This window comes from Nyctereutes procyonoides, unplaced genomic scaffold (assembly GCF_905146905.1).
Source record: "Nyctereutes procyonoides isolate TBG_1078 unplaced genomic scaffold, NYPRO_anot_genome, whole genome shotgun sequence".
Taxonomy (NCBI): Eukaryota; Metazoa; Chordata; class Mammalia; order Carnivora; family Canidae; genus Nyctereutes; species Nyctereutes procyonoides.
In genome coordinates, this window is record NW_026575048.1 from 25,652,208 (window position 1) to 25,675,805 (window position 23,598).

The 23,598-nt window shown below is 34.6% G+C and overlaps 1 protein-coding gene across 9 annotated transcripts in view; it reads left to right on the top strand.

The window, feature by feature from the left end:
• The window catches only part of BIRC6 (baculoviral IAP repeat containing 6), a 227,110-nt gene that overhangs the window by 173,339 nt on the left and 30,173 nt on the right, over window positions 1–23,598 (top strand). For all 9 annotated transcript variants that reach the window (XR_008664705.1, XM_055327045.1, XM_055327046.1 and 6 more), the window contains one exon: window positions 13,596–13,806. Coding sequence is in view for 8 of the 9 variants with exons in the window: in XM_055327045.1 (XP_055183020.1) it covers window positions 13,596–13,806 (211 nt within the window). In the remaining variant the exon portion in view is untranslated. The remainder of the gene's footprint in view (window positions 1–13,595; window positions 13,807–23,598) is intronic.

The window sequence follows — 23,598 nt, forward strand, 5'->3', positions numbered from 1 at the left end:
TTAAAGTTCTTTATAAATCAGACCCAAAGGTTTTTTTGTTTGTTTGTTTGTTTAAGATTTTATTTGTTTATTCATGAGAGAAAGAGAGGTAGAGACACAGGGAGAGGGAGAAGCAGGCTCCATGCCGGGAGCCTGACGCGCGACTCTATCCCGGGTCTCCAGAATCAAGCCCTGGGCTAAAGGGGGCGCTAAACTGCTGAGCCACCCGGGCTGCCCAGACCCAAAGCTTTTATGTCTCACACTGTTTGGACTCTCCTCAGTCTCATTGTCCATTGCTTATTTTCCTGTCTCCTCAGCTTTTGCTTCCATTCCTTATATGAGGAGAAGATACTTTATTTTCATAATTTAAGATTCCCAGTTGGCCCTTCCTACTACTACTAACTTAATTAAATGAAATAAATGCCATTTGAATAGGAGGAAATACCCAGTTTCATTTACTTAAAAGAGGTATTTTATTTTCTCTATGCCCATTTATTTTTAGATCCAAAAGAAATTTCAATTATCAATCATACAGTACTAGTAAATTTTTCCTGTCTTTTTCCCTGACTCCTCTTAACATGAGTTTTAGCAATCCAGGCTGTCCTCAGCATTATCCCTAAATTGGACAGGTAGCTTCTCATTTTGTGGTTTTCCCTGCTATTCTTGATAACTTGCAACCATTTAACTACTTTTTGGAAATCATTGTGTCTTGAATTAGTAATATTCTTGTATAATTTTCTCTAAAATACTATAATTTTATGTATTTACTTTTTAATTTAATATACCTTACTTTTCTTTTAAAAGCAGTTGTAGGTTTACAGAGTTCCCATCTACTCCCTCTCTCTTCTCCTCCTGATGCCCCGTTACTTGTATCTTGCATTAGTGTGGTACATGTTACAATGGATGAAGTAATAGTGGTACATCATTTTTAAATAAGGCAGTAGTTCATAATAGGTTCACTCTGTTTTGTGCAGTTCTGTGGGTTTTGACAAATTTGTAGTGTCATGCATTCCACCATTATAGTGTCATACAAAATAGAGTCCCTGTCCTAAGACACTCCCTGTTCTCTCCCCATTCATCCCAGCCTCCCTCGCCTCCCCTGAAACCTCTACTAACAACTTACCTTTTTACAGCTCCAGTCTTTCCTTTTCCAAAATGTCACATAGTTGGAATCAGGCAGTATATGACCTTTCACACTGGCTTCTTTCACTGTCATTTTTTCACTAAGCAGCATGTATTTGAGGCTCTTCCATGTCATTTGGTGGCTTGATAGCTTGGATATTCAACAGTTTACTTATATGTTCACCTTTGGAGGGCATCTTGATTGTTTCTGGGCTTTGGCAGTTATGAATACTGTAAACCTTCATGCACAGATTTTTGGTAGAATTTTTGTCCCATTGATCTGTTTGTCTCTTCTTTTGCCAATACTACAGTATCTTGATTATTATAATTTTATAGTAAGTCTTAGAGTCTGGTTGTAGCGGTTCTTAGACTTCTTTTTAAATATTGTCTTGGCTATTCTGAGTGTCTTGCCTTTCTGTATAGGTTTTAGAATCCTCCAATATCCACAAAATAACTTACTGGAGTTTTTATTGGGATGATTTGTGCTCTGTTCTGTTTCTCTTTGTATTTTAAGTAGAAGCAGGTTGGGAAGAATAAAAAGTGCAGTACTTTATTAAATGAGTTTATAAAATGGTACAAATGGAAATTTTTGGATAACTGGCTACATTTATATCATTATAAATTCTAATGTTTCAAATATTTAAATGTAGAAATGGAAACTATTCAGAATTTTAATGGAAGAAGGAAGACTTTTCTGAAGCTTCACTCTTTTGCTGATCCCACACTGAAAGAGGCTGTATAAGTATTTATGTCTATGTTTTCATGTGTTTGAAAATTAAAACAACACATTAGGGAAAATGTTTATAAAATTTATTGTTTTCTTTTTCTCATGTGCAAAGTAATAATATAAAGCAGTTGAAAATAATCATATGTGAATAAGTACTAAAAAGATAAAGGTTTTCATGACAGTTTTGTTGAAAGATAAGTTACTATACAATTCACCCACTTACAGTGTCCATTTGATGATTTGAGGCATATTCATGGATAGGCACAGCCATTGCCACAGTCATGTAGAATATTTTTATCTCATTCATTCATGCATTGATTCATTCATTCATTATTATTTCTAAAAGAAATCCTATACCCTTTAGCTGTCATCCTGGTGTCCTCTCACCACCCCTTAGCCCTAAGCAACCATTAACTTTCTTTCTATGTATAGAATTGATCATTGTGAACATTTGATATAAATGGGATCAAAAGAGTTTTTAACTGGCTGCTTTTGCTTATTGTAATGTTTTCAAAGTTCATTGATGTTCTTATCAGTACTTGATTTCTGTTTATAACAATGATATTCCATCATGGCTGGATATCTACCACATTTGGCTAATCCATTCATCAGTTGACAGACATTTGGGTTCTTTGCACCTTTTGTGAGTAATGCTTATACATTACAATAATAGGCATACAAATATCTCTTTCTGTTCTTCCTTTCAATTCCTTTGGGTATGTACCTAGGAGTGGAGGTGCTTGTTTACATGTTAGTAAGTTATTACCTGAGCTTAATTACAGTCATCTTAGTGAGTCTTCAGTGGTAGGTATCTCATTGTGGTTCTGATTTGCATTTCTCTGAAGACTAGTGATCTTGAGCATCTTCTCATGTGTTCATTGGCCATTTATATACCTTCGCAGAATTATTTATTTGAGTCCTCTGTCCCGGGTGGGGCCAGGACAGAAGGAAGCATCTAACTCTTAGCAATACCTACCTAGAACCTAGCCACAGCAAGTAACCAATGGTAGGATAACAAAAGCTGAAATCTCCCACTTCTTGGGAAGATAATCTTCTATTTCCAGCTAGGGGGAGATGGAACCCTGATTCTACCAGTCTGGAGTGGATTTTCTTTATTGCTGATCTGAAAAGAGGAAAGGAGCAGGATTTTGGTTCAATTACTACAGACTCTTTCTTTCTTTGTCTTAGAGTTTCTTGAATAAATTTTTTCTCAGTTTTTTGTATGCTCTTAGGGCCATTTCCAGAGACCCTGAGTGGTGGGTTGTTTTTTTGTTTTTTTGTTTTTTTGTTTTTTTTTTTTAAAGAATTTTTATCAGTTTTACTGCAGAGCAGGTTAGGTCCACTGAATTCATGCTATCATGCCAATTAGGGGGAAAAATTGAAGTGCCATAAACGAAGTAAAATTTTTAAAGCACTCATACTAATTAAATATTCTGTACCTTTAGAGTGGGTATTGTACATCCATTAATTTCTTGAAAGTAATTTTAGCACCTATCTAAATATACAATATCATGTGCTTTTCCCTTGTAAGTTTTATTAAATATTAAACTATATACTTACTCTTTAGCCAAGTATTCTTGTTTCAAAATTCAAAAGCTTTAAGATGATATCATAATAAATAGTTGTCTTCCTACCTCTGTCCCATAGCCAGTCAGTTGAGCTCCCTAGATAAAATCATTATTACTAATTGTTTATATTTTTATAGAGATCCTGTGTGTGTATAAAGCAAGTAAATATGAATACATCTCATCTTTTTTATTGTTTTGTATTATATTTTACCAAAATGGCTCTATAGCATACAACCCCATTTCTATTTCCTGCTTCTCCCCACCCTCAAATTACATACTTTGGAATTTGTTCTAATACATCATAGAGCACATCTTCATTTTTTGACCACACAATTGATATTTAGTAATTATATCATCTCCATACTGATAAGCACAAACTGATTCCTTTGCTTTTATAATTTTGGTAACCTTGATAATTTTATTGTTAGGATTGATTTTTAGAATTACTAGAACTGGTGATTAAAAGTGTGTGTCTTTTTATTTTTTTTGTTTTGCCAGATTTTAACTTGTACTCCATAGATGTTAGCCAGTAGCATTGAGTAGCCATTTCCCTACATCTTTATAAAAGCTTGATCCTGATTTCCTTCCTTCATTTTATCTATATATACATGCATACAAACATGCATAAATTTTTTTTTATTTTTTTTCCAAACATGCATAAATTTTATACATATATACACATTTTCCAATTGTGGAACGTTATAGCTCTGTTACACATAAGTGTTGTAGGATTTATTTCCCAAAAGACAAAGGCTGTCTACTACATAACCACATTATAGTAATCAGAATATAGAAAATTAATAATCTAATACAACCATCTAATCCTCTATTTCACAAATATTTTTCGTATTTCACATCTATTGTCCCAATCATGTCCTCTATAGCAAAGAAAAAAAATGGCTTTTTTCCACCATTTAATCTAGGATCATATGTTACATACATAACCTCTTTCGTTGCCTTTAATCTGGAACATTTCTCAGACTTTTTGCCCTTTATGACTATGACAATTTAATAATATCTTTTATTATTGAAAAGTTCAAAGTACGGAAAACTAGTGATTGTAGCATAATGAACCTCCATGAGCTCCATCACCCAGCTTCATTTGCGGTTAAAGCTTGGCCATGCTTTTTTATTTATATCCTCACTCAATTCTTTACAGACACACACAAATATATAAACATAGTAGATTGTTTTAAAGCAAATCTAAGGCATCATTTTGTGCATGCCATGAGTAACTTAAGCAATCCCTCAAAGCACAAAGAAGAAAGTAAAAATAGATTACCTAATCTACCACCCTCCAGAAATGGCTATCAGTAGCCTTTAATAATTGTATGTATATAGCTAGAAGTATGAACAGGCATCTAGGTTTGTTATAGAAGATAAAAGTATGGAGCTACTTGGAATTTAAAAAGCTTAGCTATTTCTACCAAAATGGAGAAGAGAGAAAGACTAATGTTGGAACATGAGTTTATTAGCTTAGCCCTTATAACTTTTATATGGGCAGGAATGAATAGAAATTTTATGTGGAAATGTTTTTGCCAGTCTTAGCTTTTAAGCCAAACAGGCTTTGTATGATTTATGAACTATTTTTGGTTTGTTCTTACCAGAGAATTTTTCTGCCTTTAGGGAATTCATTAGTCAAAATATCATTGTATTATTTGTTTCTTTTTGTTACTTTGTCCTGCCAAACAGTTTGAAAAGGTGAGCATTGGGCTAATTAATTGTCTCTAAGAGTTTACTTACTTTTTAGATGCATTAATTATAAAATTTGTAATCTATGGCAATTAAAATTCAATTGTAATTGTTTCTGATTATCCAGGGCATTTAAATTTCCATATGCATATTAAAGTCATCTTGTTTTTTTTTAATATTTTATTTATTCATAGAGACAGAGAGAGAGGGGCAGAGACACAGGCAGAGAGAGAAGCAGGCTCCATACAGGAAGCCTGACGTGGGACTTGATCCCAGGTCTCCAGTATCACACCCCAGGCTGCAGGTGGCGCTAAACCGCTGCACCACAGGGGCTGCCCATCTTGTTAGTTTCTACCCCCAACAAAAGTCATTTGGCAAATTGGAAATTTGTTTGTAATTATATTTAGTCTTTACATCAATTTGGAGAGAACTGATAGTATGGAGCCTTCTGATCTATGAACATTGTATATCTCTGTTTAGCTTTCCTTTAATGCCTCTCAGTAGTATTTATGTACTCTTAAATTTATGTTAAGTTTATCCCACTTCCATTTTTTATGCAATTGTAAATGGTAGTTTTTAAATTTTTCATTTTCCTATTAGTATATTAAAATACAGTTAACTTTTATTTATTTACCTGATATCCCACTACCGTGTAAAACTCACGAACTAGTTCCTCTAGATTCTTTAGAATTTCTGTATAAGTAATCAAGCCATGTACATTAAAGACATTTTTATTTCTTTCCAATTTGTATGCCTTTTTCTTTTCTTGTACAGTCTACATGCTGTTGGAGTTGTGACTTTGGGAGAAAAGTATTCATTCTTTCACCATTAAATGTGATGACTGAAGTAGGGATATTATAGAACCTGTTTATCAGGTTGGGTGGTTTTCTTCTATTCCTGTTTTGGCTGGAGTTTTATCATAAATGAGTTTTGAATTTTGTTATGCTAATCTGCTTGTAATGGCTTTTCCTTTTTTGTCCATTAATATGTTACATTACCTTGACTTTTCACATTTAAGTAAACCTTGCATTCTTAGAAAAAATCCCACTTAGTTGTGTTTTATTGTATTTTTTTCCCATGTTTGTGAGAGGTATTGATTCATAGTTCCTTTTTTCTTGTGATGTCTTTGTCTCATTTTGGTATCAGGTTAATTTTGTCCTCAAAAATGAGTTGTTTCCACTTCCTTTATTTTCTGAAGGATATAACAAGATTAATAATAAATGATTTTTCTTTTAGTGTTCGATAAAAATTACCTGTAGGGATCCCTGGGTGGCGCAGCGGTTTGGTGCCTGCCTTTGGCCCAGGGCGCGATCCTGGAGACCTGGAATTGAGTCCCACGTCGGGCTCCCGGTGCATGGAGCCTGCTTCTCCCCTATGCCTGTGTCTCTGCCTCTCTCTCTCTCTCTCTCTCTCTCTCTCTCTCTGTGACTATCATAAAAAAAAAATTACCTGTAAAGCCATCTGCAGTTTTTTAATAAAAAGAGTTCTAATTAATTCAGTTTCTTTAACTGGTAAGGGGCTATTCAGATTTTCTATTTCTTTTTTAAAAACCAATTTGGTGGTGTTGATTTTCTCTGCTGTTTATCTGCTTTCTACAATGAAAGCATAGGAGTGGTTATCTGAAGCTGGCCATAGGAGAAAAGAGGCCTAAGGAGAAGTGTTTGGGATGATAGAATATCCTGTATCTTCATCTGGACAGTGATTACACCAGAGTGTTTATTGTCAGAAGTCATTAAAGTCACATTGGAAATTAGTTCATTTTATTGATTGTAACTTATGCCTCAATAAATTGATTTTAAGACTTATAAATAGGGACTCCTGGGTGGCTCAGTGGTTGAGCATCTACCTTTTGCTCAGGTCATGATACCAGGGTACTGGGATTGAGTCCCACTTCAGGCCCTCTGCAGGGGGTCTGCTTCTCCCTCTGCCTGTGTATCTGCCTGTATGTCTCATGAATAAATAAAATATTTTAAAAATAATAATAATTCATCTGAAAATTATTTCATGGTTTTTTTGCCTACTTACAGTTTTTTGGTAACAAAGTGACAGAAAATCCTGACACTCAGGGCCCCTGGCTGGCTCAGTTGATGGAGCATGAGACTCTTGATCGCAGGGTTGTGAATTTGAAACCCACATTGGATATGGGGATTACTTAAAAATAAAATCTAAAAAAAAAAAAAAAGAAAAGAAAAATCCTGACACACTTTCAAGATTCCTGAGAATTAAAATAAAGAGCTAAGTTTTTCATTTTATCATGTGAATGCAGTAGAAAGCTAAATTTGAGACCATGCTGTAAAAATCTATTGATAAAAAAATTTAAGATTATGAATTATATAATATTAAAGCTTAAAGGCAACTAACATTTTTTTTTTAGTGTGCTTTAAGGAAACTGTTAGGATGAATTTCCAGCTATACTAATTTTTTTCACTGTGCATGAAGTACTTTTTCTTTCCGTGGTAGTTAATCATGTTAGTGCTTTTTCTGAAATTGTGACCTTTGAGTGGCATTATATTTTAGTGCTTAAGGATGTAGACTAAAGAGCTGGACCATCTGCTTTTGCATCCTGTCCTCTCTACTTCACTGATTATGCAGCCTTGAGCAAAGTTTTTATCCTTTCTGTGCTTCACTTTATTCATGTGGAAAATGAGGATAATATTTACCTCATGAAATTGTGAGAATTGAGTTATTTAATATACATAAAGTGCTTAAATAGTTCTTGTGTGGCATGTGTGCTCCCAGTGTTACCATAATCACTATTTACCTTTGAGACAGTAGTGTTCTGTTTAGAAGCATCCAGTTTTCTTTGTTTGTAAAGCATCATGAATATGCCCTTAATGTGTAAATTTATTTTCTGGTAAAGCAGAAGCAGCAGAAAAGTAGTATTAGACTAGAAGCCCAGACATTTCATTCTTTTGTGTCCTTTTTTGGGTACTTAGGAAAAAAAATTAGTGCTTGGTGTTAGTAACCTGTAATATAAAAGGCATTATTGAAAGTTTTATAGCAATACCAATTAAATACCACTAATTATTAGCCCTAATTAAGATCACATGTCATTTAAATTTATATCTAAACTTATACAAATCTTACATGAAGCCACCTTTAGAGGTAGATTACCTCTAAACTAACCAGAGTTAGTTTCTGGTTTTAGTGACTTATTGATAATGTAATCAGAATCATTTCCTGTATTATTTAGTCATCTTTCGATTTTAGAAAGGAAAAGGACTACATTGCTTATAATTCCTATTATCCTTTGGGGATTAGTAATCAGTGTACTGTGGTTTATACCTTTATTCTTAGAAACTGATGAGTAAGAATAATGTTTTGCCATTTGGAGATGTGCTTTTTCATTTTCTTTAAAATTTCCTTTATCAAATTACTTCTTCATATTCTTTGGACCAAATAGTTTATAATCAGAATATTTTAGGTTTAATCCAACAGGGTTATTGTCTTTTAATAAAAACAGTGTTGTCTCAGGGAACCTAGGTGGCTCAGTTGGTTGAACATCTTGGCTCAGGTCATGATCCCAGGGCCTTGGGATGGAAACTTCTTCTCCCTCTCTCTCTTCCACTCCCTCTACTTGTATTCTTTCTCTGTCAAATAAATAAAGTCTTAAAAAAAAAAAACACACGTTGCATCAATTATTTTGTTGTAAGAACAAAATTGGTGTTTATTTTTAATCCTATTGATTATCCTGGCAAGCGTCTTGTTATGAAACCTCTAAGACAGGTTTTGTGTGTGTGTGTGTGTGTGTGTGTGTGTGTGTGTGTGTGTGTGTATGATAAACTCCTATCACTTAATGTTTGGAGCCACTTTAATATGATGTGGTTTAGCATATAATTTAGTTTGCTACTTCTCTAATTGGAGATTATATATTACTAATTACTTATAAAAAGCCATGCTTTGTTTTATTAAGTTTAATTTTTCCAACAATAGGATGTTGCAGAGCAGTGTAGGATGGATTATCTGGAGTTAATAGTTAATGTAATATGGAACATAAATTACATTCATAGAACTCTATTCAAAAGAATGTTAGGAAAAACACTGAACTCTGAGGAAAGTCTTTAAGTATACATTACTTTTTTTTTTTTAAGATTTTATTTATTTATTCATGAGAGACACAGAATGAGAGAGAGAGAGGCAGAGATACAGGCAGAGGGAGAAGCAGGCTTGCTCCATGTAGGGAACCCGACGTGGGACTCAATCCTGGGTCAGGCCCTGGGCTGAAGGCGGCGCTAAACCACTGAGCCACCCGGGCTACCCCGTATACGTTACTTAATAACATTGGAAAGCAGAGGCACCTGGGTAGCTCAGACACTTAAGCCTCCGCCTCTGGGTTTCACCCTAATGTTACCCCCTCAACCCTAGTCCTTCTCTCTACATGAAAGTACCATTACTAGTTTATGATTAATATTCTCAATATTCTATACCTAACTATACAAGTATATCCAGTACATGTATATATCACTGATTTTGAAACAAACCTGAAACAAAATATTCACGCTCTTTTGAATATAGTCTAGAGATTCTTTTACTCTGTGCAGTACATACAACTCCTAGAGATATACCCATCTCTTTGGGTAGAGCAGAGCCCATATGCCCGTTATTTTTGAATTACTAAGTCATTGTTCCTTTTAGTCTATGTGATATCTACTACTCCCAGAGAAGACCTGTTTCTTTGGGTAGACCCCATATACTTCACAAATACCACATATTTTTCAGAATATAAGGAATTTATTAGTTTTTGGAGGTGGTGTTATACAAGAGAATTTTCTCTATGATGGAAACATTTTGTATCTGTGTTGTCCAGTATGGACTCATGTGACTGTTAGTCACTGAAAATGTGGCTAGTACAATTAAGAAACAGAATTTTTAATTCTTTTACATTTGAATTAAATTTAAATAGCTCTGTGTGTGAACAGTGACTACTATTGAACAGGAGGCATCATGGTTTAATGAAAAAGCTCTAGAGTTAGATGTACCTCACTGTCAGTGTTGGTCTTGCCTATATTCTATTTAGCTGCTCATACAACTTACTAAATCTTAGTTTCTCATACACACAATGGGAGCCATAATTCCTTCTCCAAACAGTTATACACACAAAAAAAATAACGTTGTTTAGAAAAAGGATGAGACATAAATATACCTAAGTGATATGCCTGGTAAAGGAGTCGAGAAGTTGAAAAATGATCCAAATAGATGCAGCCTTGGGGCAGTTGGCTGGCTTAGTTGGTAGAACATGGGACTCTCAATCTTGAAATTGTGAGTTTGAGCCCCACACTAGGTATATAGCTTACTTTAAAAAAAAAAATTAAAAAAAAGTAGATGATAGCCTTCCTTATCAGGAATCTTTTATGATTTGTCAGGGTAATCAGTGTGAAATGTTACTTGTGTATGCAACATTAATGTTTATAAATTTATCTTTTCCTCTGCGTATTCCTACATAGGAATTCCTACATAGTTCCCCAACCATAACAAGTATATTTGAGTTTCTTTACATAGTTTGCAACTTATGTCACTCAAATACTGGTGTAGGAGATCTACCATATTCTTTATAAATACTACATAGGATAGAGTCATTTGGATATTATTGTGTATTTAACCCTTTAATCTATTGGTCTTAGAATGCTTCCAACTTTCACTATTAAAATCAGTATTAAGTATTTTTTTTTATCTTTTTTTAAGTAGGCTCCATGTCCACCATGGGGCTTGAACTCATGACCCTGAGATTGAGTCACATGCTCAAAAATAAAAATCTTTTTTAAAAAAAGAGTTGCAGGGCACCTGGATGGCTTAGTGGTTAAGCATCTTCCTTCAGCTCAGGTCTTGATCCTGGGGTCCTGGGATTGAGTCCTCCATCAGGCTCCCCACAGGGGGCCTGCTTCTTGCTCTGCTTATGTCTCTGCCTCTCTGTGTCTCTCATGAATAAATAAATAAAATTGTAAAAATAAATAAAATTTTAAAAGTTACATGCTCTCTCGACTGAAACAGTGTTATATTGATCACCTGTGTTTTTTAGGTAAATAGTAACAAGTGGTATTGCTAAGTCATAAAATATGAGCATTAAATAATGCCAAATTGGGACTCCTGGGTGGCTCAGCAGTTGAGGTCTGCCTTTGGCTCAGGGCATGATCCTGCTGTCCCAGGATCAAGTACCACATTGGGCTCCCTGCATGTAGCCTGTTTTTCCCTCTGCCTCTTTCTCTGTGTCTCTCATGAATAAATAAATAAAATTTTTAAAAAAGAATGCCAAATTGGTTACCAAGTTGCATATCTACCTGTTTATATAAGTCTGGCTTTCTTGTATCCTCACAAGCATTAATGTCAGGTTTTATGCCTATTGATTAGTAACTTTGGGTTTTAACTGAATTTTCTTGAAAAGTAGAGTGTACTATGTTATACTATAAAATTATAGAAAGTAGTAATATTAGGGCCATGGGTTGGAAAAGAGATTTTAAATATAACCAAGTATGTATGAAAATTTTATATATGATTAAGATAGAAGGTAAAATTTCAAATAAGGCAAGAACAAGCAGTCATACTTTTCTACCGCTGTCCTCTGCATCACTGTTGGAAGGTGTGAAAATGAGGACCTACTCCTCCATCATTCTAAACAGCCTCCCTATTTGTCTTCAGACCATCACAACTAATTTTATTGTTTTAATCAGTTGCCACATGAAGTTCAGGATTCCTATGCTTCATCCCTCCATACTCTAATCCCAGTACTGGTCCCTCCTTCAATTCTCCTTCCCCATTTCAATCTTTTGTGTAGTAGAGTACCTATTAGCATCTGAAGAAAATTTTACTCATTTGTCCTTTTCTATTTAGAATGTAAGCTACACTAGGAGAGGGATTTTGTTTATTTTCTTCACTGCTGTATTCTCATCCTATCTAGCAGCATGTTTTCAGTGAATATTTATGGAATAACTTTATTTAATATCTGGTATTGGAAAAAAATTGTTAAGGGGACCTGGTTGCCTCAGTTGATTGAACATGTGACTCTTGATCTCAGGGTCCTGAAACCTGAGATGTTTACAAAAACTCCTTTTAAGTAATGTAGTAAACCTTTTTCTTACCAGAAACCCCATACTGGGCATAGAGCTTACTTTAAAAAAAAAAAAAGAAAAGAAAAGGAAGGAAAAATGTTGTTAGCTCTTTATCTTAACACAATTCACAAAATCATGTTGGAAGTTGGAAAAAACCCACAAAACCTAACAAAAGAACTTATAAAAACCTTAGAAGTAGTACATTTTCTTAGAGTAGGGAATTCATTCTTGGATGCATGTACTTTTAAGAAAACACTTCATTTGAACTAGTAATTATTACAAGTTAGTATAGGGGCATCTGGGTGGCTCAATCAGTTAAGTGTCTGCCTTTGGCTCAGGTTGTGATCCCACAGTCCTGGGATCAAGCCCTGCATCAGACTCCCTGCTCAGTGGAGGAGCCTGCTATTCCCTTTATCTCTGCCTGCCACCCCTCCTGCTTGTGCTCCCTTGCTATCTGTCAAATAAATAAATGAAATCTTTAAAAAAATCTTAGTTAACTCTTTTTTTCTAACAAGTTGATCTACTGAATTATATACCTTTGATAAACTATGATCATATCATTTTATTTTGCCTGAGCTATAGTGGCTTTGTCATTTCAATTTAATTTTGAAAATAAAATTCCATTTCATTACTAATGAATTTTGGCTATAAAGTATTATGTGGGCTATTTAGTCTTTTTGTTTTGTTTTGTTTTTTTGTTTTTTTATTATTTGTTTATGATAGTCACAGAGAGAGAGAGGCAGAGCCATAGGCAAAGGGAGAAGCAGGCCCCATGCACTGGGAGCCTGACGTGGGACTCGATCCCGGGTCTCCAGGATCGTGCCCTGGGCCAAAGGCAGGCGCCAAACCGCTGCGCCACCTAGGGATCCTTAGTCTTTTTTTTTTTTTTAAAGATCTTATTTATTTATTTATTTATTTATTTATTTATTTATTTATTTATTTGAGAGTGAGCAAGAGAGCACAAGCAGGGAAGAGGGACAGAGGGAAAGGGAAAAGTAGACCCCACTGAGCAGAGAGCCAGATCTATCTTTCTTTATTTCTTTTTTTCTTTTCCTTTCTTTCTTTCTTTCTCTCTTTCTTTCTTTCTTTCTTTCTTTCTTTCTTTCTTTCTTTCTTTCTTTCTTTCGATTTATTTATTTGAAAGAAAGAGTGAGTGAGCGAGCAGGGCACCTGGGTGGCTTAGATGGTTAAGTGTCCAGCTTTTGATTTTGGCTTGGGTCATGATCTCAGGGTCATGCGATTCAGCCCCATGTCAGACTCTGCATTTAACCAGGCATCTGCTTGAGATTCTTTCTCCCTCTGCCCCTCCCACTTGCTCATGTATGTGCTCTTTCTCTCTCAAAATTAATAAAATCTTAAAAAAAAAAAAAGATCTGAGTAGAAGTTATATGGCTGTATGGACTTGGCTTTTACATTGTAATTGTACATGTTCTCATTTTATGCTTTCCCCTTTACCTCTTACAGTTCTTGACATGGCAAGACATGTGCCACTCTATCGAGCTCTGCTGGAATTGCTCCGGGCCATTGCTTCTTGTACGTCCATGGTGCCCCTACTGCTGCCTCTTTCTACAGAGAACGGTGAAGAGGAAGAGGAACAGTCAGAATGTCAAACTTCTGTTGGTACATTGTTAGCCAAAATGAAGACCTGTGTTGATACCTACACCAACCGTTTAAGGTAGTATACTTGGTTCATTTCTCTTGATTGTGCTTCTACCAGTCTTTTTAAAATAGCTTTGTGTTTTTTAAATGACATATGTTGATTAAGCACACATGCATACAAGCAAGATCTAAACTACAAAGAAAAAAATATCCACCAAATCCTACAGAAACATTTATTCACAATGGCTTATCAGACTTCTCCTTGTGTAGTCTTAACAGGTATAGGTTTGGAGTTTATCTTAAATTTTGTTATATTATACCTAGTATAGAGATGCATGCTCATTTTAGTCAGTACTGAGACCAAAGACACGTTTTAGCACCAATAAATACATACTAGCTGACATATTCTTAATACTGCCGTTACTCATTGTAGATCCTGTATTTTACTTAATCATCTATTAGTGGACATTTGGGTTATTTTCTGTTTATAACCTCAGACATACATCTTTTGAAGCTTGTACAAATCCCCACACAGTAGATTCATAGAAATAGAATTGTTGGGTTTATGGATTACTTCTGTTTCATTTTGATATATGATACTGTTCATGCTATAATCTTTTTTAGAAGTGAGAGGATTCAGTTGTTTTGTTGTATTTATAGTAACGTTAATATTTATCTTCTTGGTAAATTTGTTAAATGAATTTTTGGCTTAGGTTTATACCTCATTAGATTCAGATGTTTACAAAAACTCTTTTTAAGTAATGTAGTGAAAATTGTTCTTAGCAGAATCTGTTCAGTGGTTGTCATTTAATGAAATTTTGATTTTTAAGGTATTTATACTGCCAGTGGAAATTTATTCTTTTGGCAGTGGTCTTTTGAGTCAGATAATCTTCTTTATCATCTTGACAATGTATTTGTTCTACCTATCTTCACTTATTTTTTTTATTGAAATACTAAAATTTGAGAAACACGATATACATCAAATGATGGCAGAGAATTGGTCACTGAAAAAGTAATTTTTTTCTTTATTCTGCTGTAGTAATTTTGTACTTATTTATTTTTGTACCATCACTTTAAAAGGTTGTGACTCACTGCCAGGCAGTTAAGAATTGTAAATTGGATAAAAGATTAAAGAAGAGCCAGTTGATAGAAACATAAAAGCCTGTAGGTTCATACTACTCTTTTACCAGGGAAGGAATATGTAAAGGTATATAATCTTTGATGGAAGATTATTTGTGTTATAGAGAAGAGAATATTATGTATGGTCCATCATTCATCACGGCAAAAATCTTAACAAGAAATGTAGGTGGCTGGCATACCTAAAAATAGTGTCATGTCATAATTGAACTGAGAGTCTAATCCTCTAATTGAGCTAATGTCTCATTGAACATCCAGTCTGTACCCTGGCAATCTCTGTTCCTTACTGTATAATAAACATATTTCTTGACAAAATAATATAAAATATACAAAGCTTTGAAATTGCCCTTGTGTATATTTTTAGGGGAATCTTGTCCTGTGTTTCTGTACCTCATCTTTCTGCGTTTTGAGGTGTATAGTACTAACTGATAACAAAATTGAAAATATATGAAACATTGAGTGTTTTTTCCCAGGAAAATTTTATTTCTTAGATAAAAAAATTGTGTGAAGATGTGGAATGTAATCATAATTAACTTTTATTAAAAATAATATCACAAATTTATGGTGGTATGTGACCGTAAGACCATTAAAATAAGAACAACTCTTTATATTATATATTTCCTTAAGTTATAATTTCTGTTGGATCCTGCAAAAATGGTGTTATACTGTATTGAATTCTAAGGTAATTATGGAAGATACTTATTGCAGTGAATGGACTTTGTGTACGTAGAGCACCTTTTTTGTTGCTTTTCCTAAGTTAATATATTTCCTGTTTCCATAATATATGCAGTATAATTTTTTAAAAGTAAACTTGACTTCTGTATAAAATATATTGATGATTCACTATAAAATACAATTTCAGATAGAGGGTAGCTGACTTTCATTTAATTGGAGCTTTTTGTTTTCCTCCTTTTCTACTGGAAAAAATTACTCTTGACATTCTTTCCTTCTTCAATAAGAAAAATGGCACTTCAGGCTTCTAAATCCTGTACCAATGAAACATACATGTAAAGATCATAATGATTATTCAGTTTGTTTTATTTTATCTTTACAGTGACTGTACAGTAACCTTTTAATAATTTGTTTTAGTGATAAAGTAACAATGTTAGTGAGTTTTACCATAGGATTTGAATATTCTTAGGACTATTCATGATATGTATTATATTTTACAACCTGTGTTAGAAAAGGAAACCATCAAAGACATACATGTTATAACATCTCTACTTGCCTTTCAACATTTGGTACATCGAGAATTCATTTTCCACTTCACAGAGTGAGAGGATAAAATATATTATCTTCCAGCCTATCAGGACTAAAGATGTATTTCTTTTCATATTTTCATTATAATAGAACTCTGATAAAGAGATCAGCATAGTCCACTTTCCTTATAGACTTAATACCCACAGAAATTGGCTAAGTTTAATTTTAACACTGTCTGAAAGTATAAAACTTCCCCTCCCCCTACCTGCCTACCCCAGCCCATCTGTATTTTTTTTTTTAAAAAACCCAGGATACTGTTGAGAATGGTCAAGGCAAATATGTTCCATTCATTGATCATTTCTGGGTAAGCCTTGTTGTATTATCAGGGTTTAGAGGTATGGCCTTGAAAGTAATGTATAGGTGTATTTCAGCTCAGAAAATTTTTACATTATTTTTATCTCTGCCCTCAGTAATAAATGCAAGGGTGAATAAAGTACATCTTTTTAGTATAGTTTTTCTTTTTTCTTCTTAAGGGAGAGCTAGTACTTATTTACTAATTATATACCTTATTGGCTTTTTTTCCTTTTTAACTTCTCATTTGTTCCTTTTTTTTTTTAAACCAAGCATACACAAAGGGCAGTAATTTTCCCTTCAAATGAAATTTTAATAAGTTTAACCATTTGGTTATCTTAAATAAAAAATAGATTTGCTGTGTGCTCTGCAAAAGGTCTCTAGTTGATAATTGTGGTTCATTTCATTTAAATTATGTCTTCTTTATATCTTTATACAATTTTTATCTTCTTATTGTGGATGAGAGAAATGAAATGTTTTGATCCAGTGCTGAAGGGAAGTTTACTTTCCTGCTGGTAATAACCTGATTGAGATTATTCTGTCACTAATTGATTTTGACCTCAAAATTCAAAGAGTGAAGGAGATTATGACTCTGCCCCCAACCACGCTAGAAACTTTCTGTAAGAGGAAACAGAAAGATACTGTTAAGAAACTGTAAAGGCAGATAATTGACCTGGATATTGCCAGAGTTGTGTGTTAGAAGTTTGTGTTTGGGGCACCTGGCTGGCTCAGTCGGTTAAGCGTCTGCCTTCAGCTCAGATCATGATCCCAGGGTCCTGGAATCCAGCCCTGTGTTGAGCTCCCTGCTCAGGGGAGAACCTGCTTCTCCCTCTTCCCCTGCTTATGCTCTCTCTTGCTGTCTCTCCCAAATAAATAAAATCTTGAAATCTGTGATTGTATTTAGATAGTAGAGAGCTGGCCTGGTCACAAGAGCCTGTCTGATTTGTTCATTTAGCAGATTGCTTATTGAATGTTCATGAGAGCATAGCAGGAAAATTGGATCCTTTTTCTAAGGGACTGACAGATAAATGAGGTAAACAATAACTAGACAGTTTTAATTACACAGTACATGGCATATTAGAAGAATAAGATATTACTGAAGAATCAAACCTGATTTGGAGACCTAAAAAATAAGAATTAGCTAAATAAAGTAGGTCATTCATTGATATACCAAACTGAGAATAATGTTAGCAATGAAAGAAAGTATCACATATTCAGGGAAACCTAAAGAAATTTTGTATGACTGGGTATGGTAGATGAGTGGGAGATGAGGCTGAAGAGGAAAGCAGGAGTTAGAAGTTGAGAAAGGGTGTATTTATGGTTACTTACTCTTAAGTGTGGTGATGAGCTACTGAAGGGATTTCAGAGATCAGATTTCATCACCCAACTTTATCTATATACCCTAAGCCTTGAGCAAGAATGACTGCTTAGAGGAGGAACTAGAGTTGTTGCCACAGTGGCACAACCCCACAGGAATGCCTTTTATGCCTAGTAGTTCTATGATTAGTGATTTTTTGCTATTATGTGTATGAGATATAATTATATATTCATCTCCATCAATGTCCACACATACATATATCTAAAAAATAGCTTCTGAATTTTAAGTTTTGAAAAAATAGACTCTAAGATGCGTTTCAAATGCCATTCAATTATAATTATACCCTAACAAAATGATGATTTCTTATGGGATAGTTTGATGAGTAATGTAGTACTCTGGTGGGGTTGATATTTGATGTAAACCAGAGCACTAGAGAATGAATGTAGTACTTCTGGTTTATAATATCCCTCTTTTCTGACTTAAAGTTGACCATTCCCTAGGCAGTTGTTAAATATTTACTGTACATTAAACTTCCTAAAGTCAATACTATTTTAATATTCTTTTATTCATGATTCTATATTTTTACTATCCACCACCTTCCTTAACCTCTCCTTTCAAGATTCACAATATGTAACTGTATAGAGCTGATTTGAGTCTAATGGTTAACATAGACAAATTGATTATTATTGCTTTTGACTGATTGTTAGTAAGCATTAAATCGTGATAACGTTCCCTTTTGGAAATACAAAAGAATAGGCAAAAGTATCACTTCAAAATAGAGAATTTTATATTCAACATTTTCCAACTGAAATAGACAAGATTAAAGGTAATTAGTCATCAGAAATTTTTTTGGGATTTGATTTTTTAAAATGTAGATGACATGTTTTGTCCATTAATTGTGTAGCCATCTGAAAACAGCTGTGCCTATAAGGTTAAATGTAATTTTCTACTTAGGCCATTTTCTTCCATGATCTATCACTTAAAACCTAAACAGTATTGGATTGGAGCATTTCAGGATGCTTTCATCCAGAAATTTTGTATTTCTTTCTTGTTCCTTTGACATTTTTTATAATAATTTCACCAAAAAATGGGGAAATGGCTAATTAAACTATCAATATTGGTTCTATTTAACTTTGCCTCAGTCATTTAAGGTAGCTTATTACTTTATTTCAGAGACATTGTTCAAAAGCCACCTTAGTAATCGCTTTGGTAGAAAGAACAGAGGACTTCCAAAATGATAAAGAGAAGAGCTCCATTTCCTTTGCTTGTCCACTGCTATCCTAGGCGCCTGTGAAGATCAAAGAGTTGAATATTTATGCACACATAAATACAGGGCTTACACTCTAAGTGGAATTAAATCCCTTGTTGATGATTACAAATTTTCCTAATCATAAACACTCTTGTCTTTCTGGTAATCCTTTCTTTCTTGACTAATGCAGAAAAAAATTACTGGCTTCTTGTTTATTTTATTCATAAAGTCTTAATTTCTAGCTTTTTCCCTTCAGTTTTGTGGTTTAATGACTTTTGTGTTTAATACTTTTTAATATTTAGACCTACAAGCAGTGGAAAGAAATAGTTCCTCAGGGACCAAAAGAGCTAGAGAGATGGTGAGGAAACGCATTGAGAACAAGAGAGCACGTTTATCAAATAGAAGGCAAAGATGCATGCAAGGTGTCAGCAGAGTTACTTGCCAAAGACAGACTGTGATAGGTATTCATTGATGCATTAATCCAGAGTCACTGCCACTTAATTTTGTACCAATTATAGGGGGTCAGAATCTGATGAAAACAAATTTTCGTAACTGTCAGATTGATGACTTCGGCAGGCAGAACTCCAGAGTATTCCTCGCATGCCTTTTGTTCTGCCAGTGTGAAATAATTTTGATTAGTATAGTATTTGTGTTTCGGCCTCTGTGCTTTTATTGATTTCCTTTCTTTTTTATTGAGAATTACCCTGGAATTGTGCCTCAGTTATGCTCCTTGCTTAGTGGAGAGCCTGCTTCTCCCTCTCCCTCTGCCTGCTGCTCCCCTTGCTTGTGCTCTCTGTCAAATAAATAAATAAAATCTTTAAAAAAGAAAAAAAAGAGTTTAACCTTAAAAACTTACTAATAGGTTATAAATCTGGCATGTCACTCCCCAGTCTCTTGATGCCTATGATGCTCATTATTAAAAACAAAATTTTTATGAAGAAAGACAAGTCCATTGCCCTTTATTTCAGATACACCATCGCTACCTCTTATCAGAATAGTTCATTGATCACTTAGGCTTCATGTGTGTAGAATGGCTAGAGGCTTAGCTGGTTCTTGAAAAACACTTTGATCAAATGCCAAAATACAACTTATTCTACTATTTAAGGGATTAACAAAAAAATTATAAATTGATTTAATACTCCCGTCTCCACAGTATCACATAACAATATGAAATGATTATTCCTTATCAGATTACATCATGTGAGCTTTATGTTTCCAGACAGTCTCCACTATCTTTATCTCAAACAGTATTTCAAGCATTCTGAATTGCAGAATTCGAAGTATCTTGCTGAGTAAGATTTGGTTTGTAACAAATCCTTCCGTGCACACTGCAATAAGTAAGCTGTCCCATTTTATCTGTAGATTTTAGAGCTATAAGGAGACTTTTTTTTAGAGAATAGATATTTTTAAATTAGCAGCAAAGAGTGATTTAAAATATATTAGAATATCTATAGGTGGGATCTCTGGGTGGCTCAGCGGTTTTGCGCCTGCCTTCGGCCCAGGGCATGGTCCTGGGGACCTGGGATCGAGTCCCACATCAGGTTCCCTGCATGGAGCCTGCTTCTCCCTCTGCCTGTGTCTCTGCCTCTCTCTCTCTCCCTGCCTGTGTCTCTGCGCCTCTCTCTCTCTCTGTCTCTCATGAATAAATAAATAAAATCTTTAAAAAAAGAATGTCTATAGATAAATGGTAATAATTCTAAGTTTTTTAAAGTAGTAGACTTTTAATTTGCACATTCTACTTTTTTTCTACTTTTTTACTCTTCCTTAAATATTATGAATGACAGCCTTTTCATATGAAGACTTTTTGATGTTACTCATTTTACCAAATGCACTTTTTAAAATTTAAATTCAATTAACGCATAATGTATTATTATTTTCAGAGATAGAGGTCAGTGATTCATGAGTCTTATATAACACTCAGTGCTCATTACATCATGTGCCCTCCTCAATGTCCACCACCCAGGTACCCTATCCCCCCACCTCCCTCCCCTCCAGTGACCCTCAGTTTGTTTCCTGTAATTAAGAGTTTCATTGTCTATGATTTTATCTTGTTTTATTCTTTCCTCTCTTCCCCTATGATCCTGTTTCATTTCTTAAATTCCATATATAAGTGAGATCATAGATAATTGTCTTTCTCTAATTGACGACTTACTTTGCTTAGCATAATATCCTCTAGTCCCATCCATGCCTTGCAGATGGCAAGAATTCATTTCTTTTTTTATGGTTGAGTAGTAGTTCATTGTATATATATTTGTCTCATCTTCTTTATTATAAGAGGACTCTTTGGAACTCAGGTAGTTCGGATCCTTCTTTTTATAAATGAAATGAAGGAAAATAAGGTCCATAAATACTGTGATTTGATCTGAGTTCTCTGATGCTTAATGACAGACCTGTGATAACTCATATCTCCTATGTCCCAGTCAAATATATTTATCCACTAAGTTAAACTTATCTTCCAAAGAACAATTCAGTTTGTGCATCAGTGAATAATTAGAAATTGGGGAGGTGGATTTGTTTCTGAAGCAGCTTTAGATATTCAGGATATATAATTTTTTAAATGTTGACAGTGAAGTAAAGTTATTTTCTAATTGAAAATTTTGTTTTTAATAATTATAAAAATATATTTAATAATGCAAATTCTACACAGTTTTTCTGATACTTCCCGTTACTCATCTTTTTTCATTACCCTGAAGAATTTTCAGAATTTTCAAGTCATGATAGGCCATTAAAAGGCAGCATATTTCATTAGATGTGCATAGCATTTGAGTTGTGCCTAAGTAGTAATTACTAAATTACTGAAGTAAACCTAAGCCTCACTGTTTTTTGGTCTCTCTAGTACATGAGCAGGGAGCAAACTTTTTTATGTATTTGTAGGTGTTGTGGGTGGATGCTTGTTGCATGTTGTGGTTTCTATTGCTGTGTTTCGTGTTGGTAGGGTATGATAGACGGGTTTGGGCGATCGGTGGGGGGTGTTGTTGGGGGACGCGTGGGGGAGGGGGATATTTTAGGTGGGGGGTGCTTATGGGCATATTTGTGGGTTGTGTTGAGGTGTTTACTTTTGTTTGATAACGGGGGGGGTTATATTGCCGGCACCGAGAACCACTTATTACCGGCGGTCTGTGTATGAGAAGGTCGGGGTGGGCTTGGTTTTGGGTGTCACGGTTTATGGCGTGTTGCGTGTATCTCCATGGTCTAGGTAAGTTTTTTGGGGCAATCTTGGGATGGCGCTCTGTATGCTGTTGCATATGACTAATTGATGGTATGTTGCGATGGGGGAGGGTCGTGAGCCACTGTGGAGGGGGAACAGGAGATGCAATGGGGTGAGGGGAGAGCAGTGATAGATAGGGAACGGCCACATGCGAGAGGAGAGAGAGCGGGAGAGAAAGATTTTAGAGTTCTTTGTGTTAGGGTGTTTAGATAAGTACTTGATATTTAAAGAATAAGCAGGACGCCTGAGTGGTTCAGTCCATTAAGCCTCCAACTCTGATTACCTCTCAGTTCATGATTTAACCATTGTGAGCTAAGTCCCACGACAGGCTCCCACTCGATCTCTCTAAAATTAATCTTTGAAAATGAAGACCAAGTAAAAACAGTCCCCCATATATGACCAGTTATTGATCCATATTTTATTTTAGACTTAAGCATGAAAGAACTCGAAAACAACACACTTCCATTAATAAAGGGATGCGTAACATCATACTTTAAACTTTTATATAAGTATAGACTGTTATACACACACAATCATTTCCACTTGAAATATAATTGTCTAGTGTGAAAATTCATTCTGTTGCCCACAAAATCGTGAAGATGTTACCCCTTCAGCTTTTACATATCAGTCCTGGTGAAATTGAATTTCTGTTCACTGTTCCAACCTGTGTTATCTCAAAACACAGAGTATAGCCATAGTAGTCTGGTTTTACTTTTGAATAAATGTGACACTTCATAGCTTTTTTGGAGCAGGAACAAAGGCAATTGTTTAATCTTATATGTGGACTTTTCCTGCTTGATTCCGGTAGGCATATAATCATGTGTACTATATTTAGTATTTGATATTCCACCATAAATTTGAAAGAGGGACTTGCTATCAGTCAAATAATCTGAAATGCTAATGAGGATGCAACACAAATGCCTCTATGCTGAGTTTAAGGTGCTCTGGACATTGCACTCCTCTTAAACAGCATTGAAGTGTGGCCTTCCTTTATTGCTGGTTTCCTTAGATATCTCAAAGTGTCTTCCTGAAGAAGTTCATCATATTTAAAAGTAACTGAATTCTCTTGTAGAAATATCCAATTCCTTTTTGTCTAAGCAATAGGATTTAGTTGACCTCCTTTTCAAAAGGCATATTTTCTATCAGATTTTCTTACTATAATTGCTTTAAGCTATTTCTTTGAGGGCTTCAGTCAGTTAACAAAGAATTTCAGTTCCAGCCTCCTACTTTTGTTTCTGTTGGAAAAACATTTCCTAGTTCCTCCTCTTTTTCCTCTACTTCTAACGCTTACAGAATGAAAGAGGCCTAGTTTCATAGCCAGGAAGCATTTGTTGTAACTATATATATATATATATATATATATATATATATATATATATATATATATATATATTTTAAGTTTCTT